We start from the raw sequence: 16,432 nt of genomic DNA on the forward strand, positions 1-16,432 counted from the left end.
TAATAGATAAGCATGATATCGGGGGTGGGAGGGCAATAGATGGGGGGAGGGGGGTTGTTACCTGGTGAGGGTGAAAAGGGTAACTATTGCATTGTGCTGTACACCTGAAACTAACAATAAAAAAAAAAAGAAAAAATGGCATGGGGTTCATCGGGGGCTGGGGAGGACTACCATTTGATCCAGGAGAAGGAGGGACCTACCTGGGCTGCTTCCTGTTGCTACTTGAGAGTCAGGCCTCCTTCTGTTGTGTGAAGGGGACACGAGACCTCCTAGCACTGTGGTTCTCCCATTCCTGGGTTTCCAGAGCAGTTTGCCTTCCTCTAACCACCTTTCAGAGTTCTTTGGTTTTTCTGGCATTGTTTCCATGGTTTATGGGTGTACTTAGTGGAAAGGAGCGGGGAAAACTGTGTTAACACCAATTTGTCAAGTGACCGCATCATTTTAATTTTCTTTCTGAGGGTGCTATATAATATGTATTACATATTGGTATTGTACAGCAAATGATCACAATTAAAAAACATAACGGGTTACACAATACAACGATCTTAGCAACCCCTGGTTATCAGATTAAGTAAATACTAGATTGTTTGGCATTTAAAGCACTCCTTGGTTTGATTGGAAAGTACATATTTAATTGTTCACCCAACAGTGTTCACCACTAATGTCTCTTTGCTTCCTCCGTATTGGTATATTCACTCCACCTGGAAGATTCCCATTTCTTTCTGAAGTTCAGCCTTTGCTGAAGTTATTTCTTCTTTTAATATCAGAATTATATCCATGTTTAAGGCTTATCTCAAATTCTACCTTTTTTTGAGGCCTTTTCTGACTTCTCTAGCACAATAGGACTTATTTTTCCTCTGAACTCTTTGTTTTATTACTCACTATTAAAAAACATTTTGAACAGTGTGTACTCTAAATGTTTGTTTTTAATTTATTTTTGGAGATGTACTTTCCTAGAGAAGCAATGCTAGCAATGATGTTTCGATTCTTAAATTTATCTATAATGCATAATGTGTAGGTACCATTGAGCAAGACTCTAATGAAATAGACCTTATGCCTTGAGACGTCTATCTTAAAAACTCCAGGACTGTATTTCCCCCTGGCCTTTCACCTCTTCCTGTCTAGTGTAGTTGTGACATTGAGTTCCACAGAAGTGGTAGCTACTATGTACAATGGCCAAGACTGCTGCATGGTAACCTGGGAGAAAGTTTGCTGAGAATGAACTAGAAAAACAAACCGTCTAGTTCAAGAAAAGGTTTGGGAGAAGAAAGCTGCTATTGGTGGAATGGTGACAATCACCAACCATAGGTAAAAGAAACACAGGTGTTCCTGCCAACCCCTATCCTCCACTTGTGTACAGGTTCATGTTCCCCCATGCCTCATTTTTCCACCCAAAACTTTATCTTTTCTTTTCAGGGGCCCTGGGGAACGCATAGATATTTTCTTTTCACAGACACTAGATGTGACTGCTTTTTTTAAAGACTTTTTTATTGGGGAGTTGGAGGGGAACAGCGTTGGGGAATCAGGGAAGGGGAACAGACAAGTTGCTGTCCTTTTGTTCTTCAGTCTAGTTATAGAGGTCGTCGCTTCACTGGCCCATGTTGGTATTGTGATCATTGCGCTCTTCCCGGGTGAGGCAGTCACTCACCGGCCATTGGACGGCCGCTCATGGCAGCTCACAAAAGTGCATGCCCGCTGCCCCACTGCAGCCTATGCTGTCGCCGGTGACTCACGGCAGCCCAGATCCAGGTTGAGCTGTTGTTCACCATCTTAGCTATAGAGGGCGCGGCATCACTGGCCCTAATGTGGGATCGGAACCGGGGCTCTGCTGCTCAGATCTGGCATCCCAAGCCAACTCTTAACCAATGTGCCACTCGGCCAGCCCTAGATGTGACTTCTGACCGCCTAAAGCAAGAACTTGATGATTTTATTTGGTTTGGTAGCTTGTTAAGGGAACGTTGTTCTGAGAGATTTGGGAACCCTTCCTACCCCTTCTGTGAAGCCTTTTTAACCATCTTCATAATGCCAACCACATGGAGCTCAGTGTCCCTGTTCTATATTGTTCACTTAGTCTCTTTACTCTTCATATGCTTACATTAAAGCCCTTGAGAATAGGGACTATGTTTAACTTGTCTTTGAATTTACATATCTTTGAATTTGGAGTACAGTTCAGTACATATATGTATACAGTAGGATATATTTGGAGCTAGGCTTTGAGCATCTCTCAGCTTCCATTCTTTGCCCCAAATGCTATTTCACTGTTTTGGCTTTCTTTTAATAAGTTGGCATAGCCTGGTATATTCAACATTGGTTTGTATTTTTTTATGTATTGTATTGTGCCTCAAAGTGAGTCCAGGAAAAAATCTTTCCTAATGTGCTCTCTATAATCAAAGAGACTATTTATGTATATAACATGAACTAGCCCAGCTCTCTTGAGGGAGGCCTGCCTCCTTCCGAAAGAGTGTAATTACATTTTATTGTCCTATTGTTATGGTAGTAACAGGCTAGGTTTAAACAATGTCTCAGGTGCTTATTTCTAGTTTTCACTCTTCTCTTCACTATTTCTCCTCTGCATCCTTTTCAATAAAGAAAAAGAAAAAAGACAAATCTCAAGTTAGTTAATTTTACTTACAAGTCTGGGGCTAAAATGGATGGAGCTTGAAGTTGTAAGTTATAATAACTGCAATATATTGAATAAGCTTTCAGGTTTCTATTACACCAATTTCTGAGTTAAATATGCTGTCTCTATGATAATATTCATTGCGATATGTTTCATTGTAAGGAAGATTGACAGTTAAAAATTCACTCTAGTATAAGGAGCTAATTTGGAAAATTACGTAATGGCTTAGTTATGAATTTTAACCTCAGTTGTTGCAGAAAATGCTTTCTGTTTAATTTACTTTGTGAAGCATTTTAATCAATACTGCTTCTTTATGTTTCAGCATCTCTTTTAGCTTTTGTCCATATTTACTAGTTAATTTCTGAAAGTCAGAAGTTTTTCTGAGAAATAAAAGACAAGGTTTGAATTAGCAAATAGAATTTTCATGGAGTTCTGCTCTAGAACATTGAGCTAAGATTGGACTAACTGTTAAGGGCCCCTCTAATTTCTGTTGCTCTATTTTCATTCTTCTCTTTACTTTGAAATGTGGACATAAAACATGAAAAAGAACCCTGGCTAATTGAATTCATTTCTTATAACTGATTTTGAATAAAAATTCATAATTTCTTATATAATTACCACTTTTCCTGAAAGTATGTTTTATAAAGATTTATCACTTTTACACATATACAATTTGGCTTCAAGATACTATAAAACTACATCATTCCTAAGAAAATGGAATTAATGAGAATATTTGCTAAATTTCACTTTATAGGCAACTTTTAAGTGTCTTGAGTATTTAAACAATTTCATGTTGTTTTTTTTTTTTTTTAGATTTTTTTTATTGGGGTATTGGGGGGATGGGAACAGTGCTGGGGAATTGGGGGAAGGGGAACAGACAAGTTGCTGTAGTTTTGTTCTTCAGTCTAGTTGTGGAGGACGTTGCTTCACTGGCACAAGTTGGCACCATCATTGCGCTCTTCCCGGGTGAGGCAGATCAGTCGCTGGCTTCTGGACGGCTGCTCACTGTGGCTGCTGGCCGCTCACGCTGGCTGCTGGCTACATACGGTAGCCCATGGCAACCCACTGCCACAGGGACTGCAGCCCATGCCGTCGCCAGCAACTCACGGCAGCCCAGCTCCAGGTTGAGCTGTTGTTCAGCATCTTAGCTGTAGAGGGCAGTGTCACTGGCCCTCATATGTGGGATCTGAACCGGGGCCCTCTGGCATCCCAAGCGAGTTCTTAACCATCGCGCCACTGGGCCGGCCCCATGTTGTTTTTTTTTTATTTTTTTTATTATTATTTTTTATGAGAGATTGAAATAGCATTGTCATTATTATTTTTACTTCAGTCATTTATTGAGAAAGACACCCAGTGTATTCTCATGGATTTTTGAAAAAAAATTGAAAGCCATTTTATGATAGTAGTACTAGTCTTAGTTGATGAATATGGATGGGTATTGGGTATTGCTGCTAGAGCACATTGGAGTATTTGCTCCTTCCAAGGGATGAAACACCATCTCTCTTAATGAGGGTAAATTCCAGTTGCATGTTATATGTCACAAACCTCACAGGTATATACTACAAAATATCACATAAGAGGTTCAGGATGAGGTCAGTAAAAAAACACTCACACTAAACATTAACTAAATTCTGATTAAAAACACAAATGTTAGTATCTGTAAGCTATATTATATATTTGTTTAGCTTGCCTAAGTCATCTAGTTATTGTTTAGTTTGCCTAGCTGTTAAATTAGAATTGCTCATTGCTTCTTATCTTTATTAAAAGAGGCATAACTGGTGTTAGCGTTGCAATTTAAACAAACTTCTTCCTACATTCAGTTGAGTATTTCAGACTCTGCTTACAAAAATGTATGTGTGGGGCTTGGGGTGAAGATAGAAAGAGGCAATGTCAGATAGATTTGTACTCTGGTAAAGACAGGATTTGGTAAGGACAAGAGGAGCAGGAAGGTCTGGAGGAGAGAGGTTCTTTAGGATTCTAAGTCTTTGGGAAGAGAAAGGAGTGGCAGCAGATGCTGTCAGTGCTGTGCTCATACTGTTGGAACCTTTCAGGGCCTGTTTCTGGGAGACCACAAACTAAGAAATGGCCAGAAGCACCTTCACGTCTACAAGTCATGAGAACCAGATTCAATAGCCCCAGCCAGCTCCCCAGGAAGGCATTCCCTCCGCTCCCCAATCTCACTCACAAATCAACTTATAAGACTAAATCTGTTTAGTTAGGTGGGTATTAGAAGGTACATTGTGATTTCTTGGACTTATGTGGCCACCAAATTCTTTATCTTTAGCCTACATCTTCCAATAAAAGTGCCTATTTTCTGTCTCATAAATATCTCTAAAATTTATTCCTTGGCATTTTTATTAGTACTGTCTTATATCATGACATAATCATCAATAACTTTGTCATTTTAGTCAAAGAATTCTTTGACTTAGTTATCTTCACTCCAAAAGTACTGGGACCATGTTACCCATACGGTTGAACAGCATTTTTGCTCTCAGGTTCAGAGGAATTTTGATACAAATATTTGATGCTGCAAAAGTGCAAATGACTAATAAAGACAAGAAGTAGCCTGTAGAAAACAATACTTTTATACTTTTATTTTTTGCATTCTAGTCTCTTATAGTCACTATTAATTCAGTGATTTATTGATTTCTTTAATGCAACACTAAAGACATATCATTAAAGTAATTATGCAGTTTCTGCTTATTATCAGTTCTAAGTTCCTAAAGTTCATTATCATGTTAAGCTCATTCATGAAGATTACCATGGTTTATTTTTTTAATCATTATGAAGCAGATTTGAAACATTTGAGAGACTTTTAGTTGATTATTTACTGTGTTATTACGATTGTTTGGTTGTTATGTAAATTTTATGCTTGACCCACAATTTTGACTAATAACAATCTTAATTACTTAAGGTCCGATATTTAAGTTGTAAAAAAAAAGAAATCAAGCTAACATTAGCTCTGTAGTGTCTGCATCATCTACTTATCATACCACTGAGATTTATCACAAAGACAACTTTCAATAAAGTTGCCCATAAAAATACCAAACAAAACAAAACAACCCCTAAACATCGCAAATATAAAAACTTCCCTCAGAAAACTGGGCTGTATTATATAAAAGTTCAATAAAAGCTTTCTAAATAATCACTTGGGAACATCTATGTCCTCCCACATTTTTCTTTTTAGAAATGTACTGTTTTCCTATTAATTACATTAAATATTTCTCATTGTTTAGCTTTACTTTTAAATTAGAATTGCCACTTGCTCCTCTTCTTTATTTAAGTAGGTATAACTGGTGCTACCTTTGAAATTTAAACAAATTTCTTCCTACATTTAATGGGTAATTTGGACTCGGCAGTATTTTCTAACCCAATTATGGAGGCCACAAGATTTTCAGGAACAGAATACAAATGAACTTGACATATCCTAAAGCCTTGAGTGAGAAATGTTGTCATGACAACCATGTTTGAAAATTATACTTAAAACTACCCATAGAAACAATCTGCACTCCCAATAGAGGCTCCTAAATTGGGACTTGGACAGCTACATGTAATGCAGTTAGCAAATAGGTTGAATTTCTGGGATGTGAGCAAGCTGGAATCAATCTTATTGCCATAGAGATGGTTGGGAGGAGTTGTATTACTAAAGATGCAAGGTGTGGTTTAGGCAGAAACCCCATGTCTGCTAGTCTGATTGCCTCAGGCCCATATGTTCTTAGCTCAAGATGTTTCAATTCTCCGAGCTGCTTCATTGACCTTCAATTCTATAATTCAACCAAAAAGTCATTTTGGAATCCATTTTATATTAGATATAACAGTCATAGATCTAAATAAGGCTTTATATGAAATTCTTCACCTCTAGTGTAGTTCTACAGTTTGGCATGCATTGGCTCTCTGGAAACATAACACTCATGTATCATATATCATACATTAATATCTAAGAAAAAAATGGATGCACCATCAGTCCTTGAGCAGGCTCACTAGGGGACATAGACAAAAACGCAACTTCAGTTGTTGAAAGACTTTGAAAAAGATAAGAAAAAATTAAGAAAAAAAGACTCTGGAAACCTGAAATAGTTTTAAAAAATGCATAGCATTTGTTCAGGTTATAGACATTTGATCCTTCTTTTCAATTACCTGACATGGTTCATTTACGTATATAATTTAAACTCAGAAAATTATTGCCGTCAGTTGTATTTAAAATTCAGTGTTCTTTTACTGGTCTCAGCACAGTAAAGGCAAAGCAGAATATGTTGGAACACTGGGCTAAGGGACAGAAGATTAAGGATCTTATTCCCAACTCTGTCACATAGTACCTCTGTGACCATGGAAAAGATTTTACCTTTTCAAAGCCTCCGTTTTCACATCTGCAAAATGGAGATATTAATGCATTTCCTGCTAATCTAATGGAAGTTTTTCTAAGATTCAAGAAGCAAGTATATCTGGAAACATGTTAAAAATGTGTTCCTAGCTGTGCTTTACAAAAGTTTGGATTTCAGACAAGTGAAAATACGTGCCTTTTCCTGTGAATGGGCAGACTTTAAATCTGCTCTGAAGCAACTCTAAAAATTATTCAGATTAGTTGAAAAAACAAACAAACACAGAAATGCATAGTTTTGGGAGTTGCCCTCCTTCCCCCCCTTTAAAAATAAGAAGTCATTTTAGACCAAATAACTTGATGTTTCCAAATGTTTTCTCATTTTGAGAGATAATTGATAAATGAGGGGAATATATATATTTTTTACCATAATGACATATTGATATTCATGAATTAACATAAGGAGCCTAAATCAAGTCTGTAGTTTCAGCATTGGGCACATTTAATCATTAGAGTTTGAACACGGGTTTGTGGGTCTTCTTATGTGGTCACAAATCATAGCAAGCAGATGAACCATTAAACTGTCAACTCTATTCATGCCTGTTTTAGTGCATCTTTTATTTTTGTCTCTGTTTTATTCCTATTGATGATTTATTCTTTAGTAAAACCTTTATTTTTGTTAAATACTAGTGAATCTGTGAAGCCAGGGAGAAGCTCCTATTCCCGTTTCTTGGAAGCAACTAAAAGTCAGCCTGCCTCCATTCCTCTGTTCCTTCTCCAGATTCAAGAAGAATGCACAAACCTCCTTGCCCCTTTACAGGAAACAGAGCAAAGATCAAAACAAGAAAGATGTGGTTTAATCACTCTAGGAGGTCCCAGCTCTGGGACAGCTGTAGGGAGTGAGTCCAGCTCTTTGTGGCCACCCTCCGAAGGGTGACATTCCTTTTCTTCAGAGTGAAGGGGAGAAAAGAAGAGGTCAGTCAAGAGAATGGAAAGTCAGGGACCCAGGCTCCTCCAGCAACTCTCCATTTTCCAAACTCAATGTTACTTTATGTCCCCGTTTCCTAACTGACTTTTGAGTTGTCTTCTGATGTAATCTCTACGTGTTTTATTTTTTTGTTCCCCCAAGGAAAAAGCCATTTAAAGTATTGGCGCTCCTTTTATTACCACATCAACTTGTGGGTCAGAGGTGAAGATTTAGTATTCTTATATATCTAAAGCTGCTTGCCTTTCTCAGGTGCTCGGGAGCCTCAGTGGTAGTATTTCTTTTGTTATCTAAGGGTGAAGCTGGGTAGTTGTCTTTTCAGGGTATGTGTTAAGTACCACTGCCCTTTATCCAATTTAACAGATTGGAGTTTGTCCCTCTATCCACATTTCTACCAAAACTGCAGCTATCAAATTCCAATCAAAGCAAATTGCCCCTGAGTTCCCCTTGGGACATTTTATCCCTCCCTCTTACAGACTGAGTTACAAATCTTAATTCTGAGGTTCTAGGCTGCTTCTCTTCTGCAACCTTATTCTTGACTGACTAACCCTCAATTTCAGTTCTTTTTCTTGTTTTCATTGAGTTATGTCCCCTGTCCCTGTATCTACTAGTGTGCATTTCTGCCTATCAGTGGAAAGGTTATTTTTGTGACCTCAGACTGTTAGTGACCTCTAGGTAGCACCCACTCCGGCAGTTCGAGTCCCAAACCCCACCCTGACAATAACACCCCTCATCTTCCAATTAACTCATTAGCCATTATTTAAATTACAGAGTCAAGGCCTCTTGTAATATCCTATCCCAGTAGCCAACTATAAAAATTGCCCTGGTTTAGATATTTGAAAGGATCACTAAACTTCATTGAATATACTTGCAGAACACATTTATTTAAAAGCAAAGAGACAAGCATAGAGGACCTGAGGCATCCCAGACACAACCTCTTCAAGGGTCCTAATTTGTACACACCCCAACCAAGCTGGGTCTGGGTTTGATCCACCAGGTCTGTAAGAGTAATCTTGGTTTTGAGAGTTTAAGGGAGAAACTCCCAGCATACCTTGTATGTCCCGGTTCATATCTACTCAAGCTAAGTTTGTCAAACCAATTAGGTCAGTTGCAAACCATCAGTAAAGAAACTAACTCACCCTGAGATCGGAGTTTCAGACCTTAATCAGTAAAGTCATAAATCATAAATCTGTCTTTATCTTGTCCAAGAGCCAAAAATCAGATCCCAGCATCCCCAGAGATGAAGATAGCATGTTTCCATTCCAGCTAGAAATCTCACTTTTATTTCTCTTGTTTTTGAATTTTCAATTTTATTTACTTCTGCCCTTATTATTACTTTGTTCAGCTGGTTGTGGGATGATTTTGCTCTTCTTTTCTTAGACTCTTAAGGTAGAAGTTTACATTATTGACTCAAGACCTTTCTTGTTCTCTAATTAGACATGCTATAAATTTCTCTCTAAGCACTACATTAGCTATATCCTGAAAATTTTGATTTATTGTATTTTCATTTTTGCTCAGTTCAAAATTTTTTTTAATCTCTTAAGACATTTTCTTTTATCCATGGATCATTTAAAAGTGTATTGTTTAATTTGCAAGTATTTGAGAATTGTCCTGTTAACTTCATTATTGATTCCTCGTTTAATTTTGTTATCAGAGAGCATACCTTGCATGATCTCTTTTCTTTTACATTTGTCAGGGTTTGTTTTATGACTCAGGCTTATGATATGGTTTAGTTTGGTAAATTTTCCCTGTGCACTTAAAAGAGGGTTTTTCTGTTGTTGAGTAGAATTTTATTATAAATGTCAATTTGATCCACTTGATTGGCGTTATTCAGTTATTTTATATTCTTGATTTTCTCTTTACTGCTACATATTACTGAGAGAGGAGTGTTGAAGTCGCCAATTATAATTGTGAAATTGTCTTCCTCCTTTCATTCTGTCGACGTTTTCTTCATTTTGAAGTGTCTGTGGTTGAAGTGTAGACTTTTAAGATAATTATATTTTCTTGATGAATTGACACTTTTATCACCATGTGATTTTTCTGTTTATCTACATGTCATTTTCTTTACGCTGTAGTCTACTTTGTCTGACATTTCTACAGTTGGCCCAGCTTTCATGTGATTTATGTTTATATTTTACATCTGTTTCCATCCTTTTACTTTTTATAAGTGAGTTCCTTTAGACAGCATATAGTTGACTCATTTTAAAATTCCTTCTTACAATCTTTTAAATGGTGTTTCAGACAATTTATATTTAATGTAATTACTGATATGTTTGGATTTAGGGATATCATTTAATTTTCTGTTCTCTTTGTTTTTTGTTTCTCTTTCTCATGTCATACCTTCTATTGGGTTATTTGAACACTTTTTACTATCCCATTAATTTTGTTTTTTGTATTTTTGATTATATATAGTTTTATACTATTTATGTTTTTAGGGGTTGCTCTAGGAATTACCAAAAGCATATTTAACTATTCACAGTTTATAAAGAATCACTACTGTAACACTTCAAGTAGAACGCAGGACCTTTATCACTGTAAGGATCTGCATACCTTCACCTCTTCATTGTGTATTACATCTACATCAGTGGAAAAACTCATCAGAAAATGTTATAATTTTCTACTTGTTGAGCACACTTTAAAGAACTCAAGAAAAGACAAATTGTTACATTTACTTAAGTATTTACCATTTTTATTATTCTTTGATTCGTGATATCCCAAGTTTCCTTCTGGCTAAAGAACTTCCTTTAGCAATTTTTTTTAAGAGTAAGTCAACAGGTAACTAATTTCTTAGTTTTCTTTTATCTCGGGATATATTTAACCTTCATTCCCAAAAGATATTTTTCTGGACATAAAAACCTGGATTGGACATTTTTCTTTTAATACTTAAAAAAATGTTGTACTTCTTCTTGGCCTCCATGGTTTCTGATGATAAATCTCCAGTCATTCTGATAGTTGCTCCCCTCTTAATACAGGGCATTTCCTGTAGCTGCTTTAAGTATTTTTTCTTTGTGTTTGGTTTTAACGAATGTGGTTATGTTGCGTGTAGGCATTGATTTTTTTGAGCTTTTCCTTTTTGGGGTTGGTTAAGTTTGTTGAATCTGTAGGTCTATATCTTTTACCAAATTTAGGGAGTTTTTGGCCAGTATTTGTTCAAATATTTTCAGAATTGTAGTCCTTTTTGTATTCTTATGTGACTTTGATATGAATGTTAGACCTCTTGGTACTGTCCCACAGATCCTTGGTACTGTTCATTTTTTTCTCTCCATAGTTTACATTGAATATGATTGACCTGTAGTTTGTGAACACTGAAATTTGGATTTCATATAATTTTCATATGTCACAAATTTTTCTCCTTTTTTTAACCATTTAAAAAAGAAAAAAAAATAGATCATGGGCGATGCAAAGAGATGCAATGAGCCCGTTCGTTTGGCCTACAGCTTGGTTTGCCGATCTCTGATTTAGTCCCATCAGTGATGGAGATGATTAGATGGTAGGTTTTAATTCCCTTCCTTTCCAGGTTGCCTTTACGGTCCTTGTTAAAGACTGGGGTATTTTATAAAGGCCAGTTTCATTTAACCTGTTGGATGCTGCTTTCACAAATAGCAGATGCACTCACGGTAAAAGAAACTCAAATAGACTTGACTTAGCTACTTTTCATAACATAAATTTTTATTCTTTACTATTTTAGAGCTCTCCAGTCCTCTGAAACAGAAGTTTGTTTTTGTTTCTGCATTTCTTCTAGCATTTCAGTGGTTTACAGTGGGAGAGTTGGTTTGATCCACCTATTTTACCATGTCTGAAGTAGAATAGCTCTCAACAAATCAGTTTTGCAACTTTAAAATAATAACTCTCCTGCCTGCCAGATTACATTCTTTGAGGAATAGCTTTTGATAATATATATGGAGGGGAAATTACACTCCTAGTACTGCTGAAGTGGAAAGTAACATTTTTTATACTTTTTTAATTTTAGTTTTTATTTTTAAAAAGATCAACTTTATGAATATATAGTTTACATACAATAAAATGCACAGATTTTAAATGTATAGTTCAATGAACTATCAAGAAATTGAACATTTCCATAACCTCCCAAAGTTCATTCTTTCCCTTTTGTTGTCAATCTTCCCCAACCCCTGCCTCAGGCAAACAGTGCTCTGCAAAATGTTTTGCAAATGTTCTGTTGTTGCACATATTTTTAGTACATCCCTATTTATTGCTGAATAATAATTATCTGAATATACCAAAATTTGTTTATCAGTTCTCCTTTTGCTGGACATTGATATTGTTTCTAGTGTTTGGCTATTATAAATAGAGCTGCCTTAAACATTTAACATTTATTAATGTCTTTCTGTGGATATATGTTTTCATTTCTCTTCGGTTAATACCTAGAGGTATAATTTCTGAATCATAAAGTAGATGTATATTTCAGTTTATAAGAAACTGCCAAATTGTCTTCCAAGATAGCTTGTACCATTTTTCATCCTCACTAACAATGCATGAGGATTGTTTTTCCACATCTTTGCTATCTCATGGTATTGTTAATCTTTTCAATTTTAGTATTCTAATACATGTGAAGCGGCATCTTACTATGGTTTATATTTATATGTCACTGAAGACTAATGATGTTAAACATCTTTTGTCTATTGTTCTTATTGTGTATTCATCCATCTTTTGTTAACTTTTTTCCCAATTTCTTAAAATTGGGTTGTTTCTCATTTTACTGATTTATGAGTTCTCTACATGTTCCACATACAAATTATTTATCAGGTATACTTTGCAAAGATGTCATCCCAGATTGTAGTTTGCCTTTTACTTTTTAAAAGTGATGCTTTTGGAAGAACAAGTGTTTTTAATTTTGATGAATTCCAAACGTTTGTTTCTTTTATAGGTAGTGTTTTTTGTGTCCTGCCTAAAATCTTTACTTACTCACTTGGTTGTGAAGATATTCCTTGTGTTTTCTTCTAGGTCCTTTATAGCTCTAACTTCGTATTTAGATTGAAAGACTATACATGTGAACTGTTATTTTTAAAGTCAGTGTTGTTCCCTTTATTGATCTGTCCAAGGGTGGTGGTTGAGTGTTTGTCAAATGGTGTTTCCGAAGGTTAAGTGCTTCAAATGGCTGTCCAGGACACTTGAAGCCATTGTTAGGGTGGCTTTTTACTTTCAGATGTTATAACTCATTCTGTAGATCATAATTACATTTCAATCTGTGTTATAGAGGAACAATACATTTTAACATTAACAAAAAGTCCAATCCTGAATAAAATATCACTCTAGAATTTTCTTTGTCTTCCCCCATCCCCCTGTTTTTCCTTCCTTCCCTTTCTTTTTTCCCCACTCTGTTTCTCCCTTGCTACATTCCTTTCTCCTTCATTAAAAAAAAAAAAAAACCAAAACAAACCAAAAAAAACCCAACAAAAAAAACTCTATGCCTTTCTAACATTTTGGTATTATGTCATTTAATAGCTGAGATTTTTAGATGATAAAACTACTCCCTAAGTAGTAATCAGTTTCTGAGATCAGATACTAAGATGTTCTTTTATAATGTCATGTTTGCATCACTGGTCTTGTGTACCCGAGTTTCATTGCTTTATTATACTACAGGAAATTATTTAGAAAGATATGGGGCTATATCCAGTGTCATAAACAGCTATCACTCATGGCTAGTTGATTTGTGGAAATATTCGCTGTTAGTAATGTGGTTTGGATAGAAAAAGAATTCTCTATGATCAAGGGAGTATTGGAAATTTTGTATTGCAGAATGAAATTCTCTCATGTACTTATGACCCCAACTTTTTTGAAATGACAAATAGTAAGTTTTGTGGGGAAAGAAAAGTACATGCTGTGTTCTAGTTACAGGGACACTGTCATTTGGAAGGCTAAGATTTCTGATAGAAGTTTGCTGTAATGTAGATTTTAAAATCCTATTGTGTAGTAACATTTCTTAAATCGGTTTTATAGCTTGTTGAGGTTACAACTTCTTAGTGTGCTGTAGATTGAATGGTCTGAATGAAATATCCCCTTAGGTCTATTTCCCACTTCCTTAAAATGCATCTTACAGGTTATGTACTTTTGCTTGGGCTAAAAAACTGTTCTTTTTCTTTGCCATAGGATAAAAAATGGGTTCTCAATCATGAAGATGTCACATTGGGAGAATTACTGGGCAAGGTATGTAATCAACTGAGCTAAATAACCAAAAGTCTTCATAGTGATAGTGAACTCTGCAGATTCTTCATTTTCTTCAAAGCCTTCTTATATTTCAGCACACAGCAAGGCACATTCCCACATTAACCGAGAAGAATGCAATACCACATCTGTTATAAATACTGTAATGTTCACTGAAATAGATGTGTTGAAATCTATGAAAGGTTTAAGGATGATCTTTAACTTTTAAAAATAGTATAGGTGTGTTTTCCTCTGGAAGGATTAAAAGCCATAGTGATTTTATTACAGTTGTAGAAAGCTAATACTAGTGACCTGAGATTTGAAAAGAAGTTGTGAAATGATAAAAGTTTAAATAAACACCTTATAATCTTGTTCCATTTGTTTCTGGTTATACATGATAGTTCAGAAAAGGTGAAATACTGCCCTTTGGGATTTCAGGATTGTGTATAGAATCATAGTATGTAACAACATTAGACATTGCTTCATCTAAAAATTATGTGGACAAGACACATGTTTCAGTATAAATATTAATTTTGGAGTTCTATTAGTAATCAGAGAAGGCAGCTATATATGCTGAAGTTCTCTTCTAATCTTGTTGGAAGTTTCTTCCAATTCATAGGCCATATGAAAATATATTATGTCTAACAATAATGCCAGATATTTGATAATTATTAATCAAATGGACTATTTGCAAATTTATTGTTTATTTATAATTGAGTTCCAATTGGTAAATATTAACTCCTTTTTAAATGACTTATTTAGTGATGTTTCTATTTAAAAGTTTGAATTGAGTTTAGTTTTATAACATAATATGAAAGATAGTACAAAATCCAGGTATTTTGGAAAACTATCATTCGTACATTTCTGAGTGGTCAGTACTAGACTTAAGGCTCAGCATTTTTCATAAAAATTATTATATAGATCTTTGTTTCAAATGTAAACATCGTGAATTGATAAATTTCCCCCTATTTTTTTTTAGCTCTGATGTATTTTAAGAAAGTAAATCACTGTTGAAATAATCTACTTTGCAGGATTCTTATTAATATTTTAAAATATCTTTTCCAAATGGAAGCATGAAATTGCTGTTGGAAAGTAGTTTCTATTGACTGCAAATACTTATTTAGTAAGTAAATTCTAAAGAATTTCAAGCTAAAAGTAGTAGCTGATGTGTTTATTTCTTCTGTGATGTGCTCATCATTCTTAAGGAAATATTCTTTCTTGTTTAAGTCAGTAACTCAGCATGGATTGGATCAAAAATTATTGCAAAGAGATTAAATAAATTTCCATGAAAATACAATTAAATAATAAATTGTAAAATTAAACCACTTACTGAAATAGAATGTGTTGAGAAGAACAGATTTTTTTTTTAGTACTCAGGAGAAAATATTTTCAGCTAAAGCAAAATATTTCAGTTATTTTTGTTTAGTTTAATATGTGAAATATGGTATATCAGGAGGAATTTTAGCCTCTATCTTCTTAGTAAGACTATTTCAAAGAATATTTTCTCAATGACAAGGCAGTGGCATGATAATCAGTTTCAATAAATGTAATCATTTTTAATAAAATACTGGAACTTTAAAGACAATGGTGTAGCTTAACTTCAGCTAATATTTTTGAGTAGAAAATGATTTGTCATTTAATATTTTCACTACCTATTCTGAATAAATATTTACAGTGTACTGCTTGAGAATGCATGAGTAAAAGAGAATTAATCATAGTTTATACACTACAAACTTTGGAGTTTAGTAGTAATATAAGGCTGAGACAGGGATTCTAACTTTTTTATTGAGCACTATATTCTTAGTTTATTATACTTGATATATACTTGTTATTCAATTCCCAAATATTTGTTGAATTCCTGCTATGCCAGGGATTCTTCTAGGCAGTAGGGATAGATCAGTGAACAGACAAATATCTGTACCCTTTTGGAGCTTAGATTCTATCTAATGGGAATACAGATAAACAATAAACATATAGAGTAAATTTTATGATGTTAAAGGGTGCTAAGTTCTGTAAAAAATATAGAGAGTTTAGGAGTCCTATTGGTCTGAGTTGCAATTTTTAACAGGGAAATCTGGGTAAGCCCCATTGAAATTGTTACTTTTCGAATAAAAACTTGAGGAGGCAGGATTTAGCCATCTGAACATCTGAGGAATAGAGTTCTAGGCAGAAGGAGTAACCAGTGTAAATTTTAATTCAAGAGCAGCAAGGCAGACTGGCTGTAACCGAGTAGCCATGGAGGACTATGATAGGATAGGAAGGCAGTGAGGTGGCGAGGAGGTAGGTCATGCAGTGCTTTGTAGGCCATTGTAATTACTTTGGCTTTGATTATGTATGAGAAGTTAAA

General features: G+C 35.2%; 1 protein-coding gene across 1 annotated transcript in view; it reads left to right on the forward strand.

The window, feature by feature from the left end:
• The window catches only part of FER (FER tyrosine kinase), a 414,063-nt gene that overhangs the window by 266,098 nt on the left and 131,533 nt on the right, over positions 1-16,432 (forward strand). Inside the window, exon 13 of the mRNA XM_019653135.1 lies at positions 14,032-14,088. Within this exon, the coding sequence (XP_019508680.1) occupies positions 14,032-14,088 (57 nt within the window). The remainder of the gene's footprint in view (positions 1-14,031; positions 14,089-16,432) is intronic.

Source organism: Hipposideros armiger, unplaced genomic scaffold (genome assembly GCF_001890085.2).
Source record: "Hipposideros armiger isolate ML-2016 unplaced genomic scaffold, ASM189008v1 scaffold_196, whole genome shotgun sequence".
Lineage (NCBI taxonomy): Eukaryota > Metazoa > Chordata > Mammalia > Chiroptera > Hipposideridae > Hipposideros > Hipposideros armiger.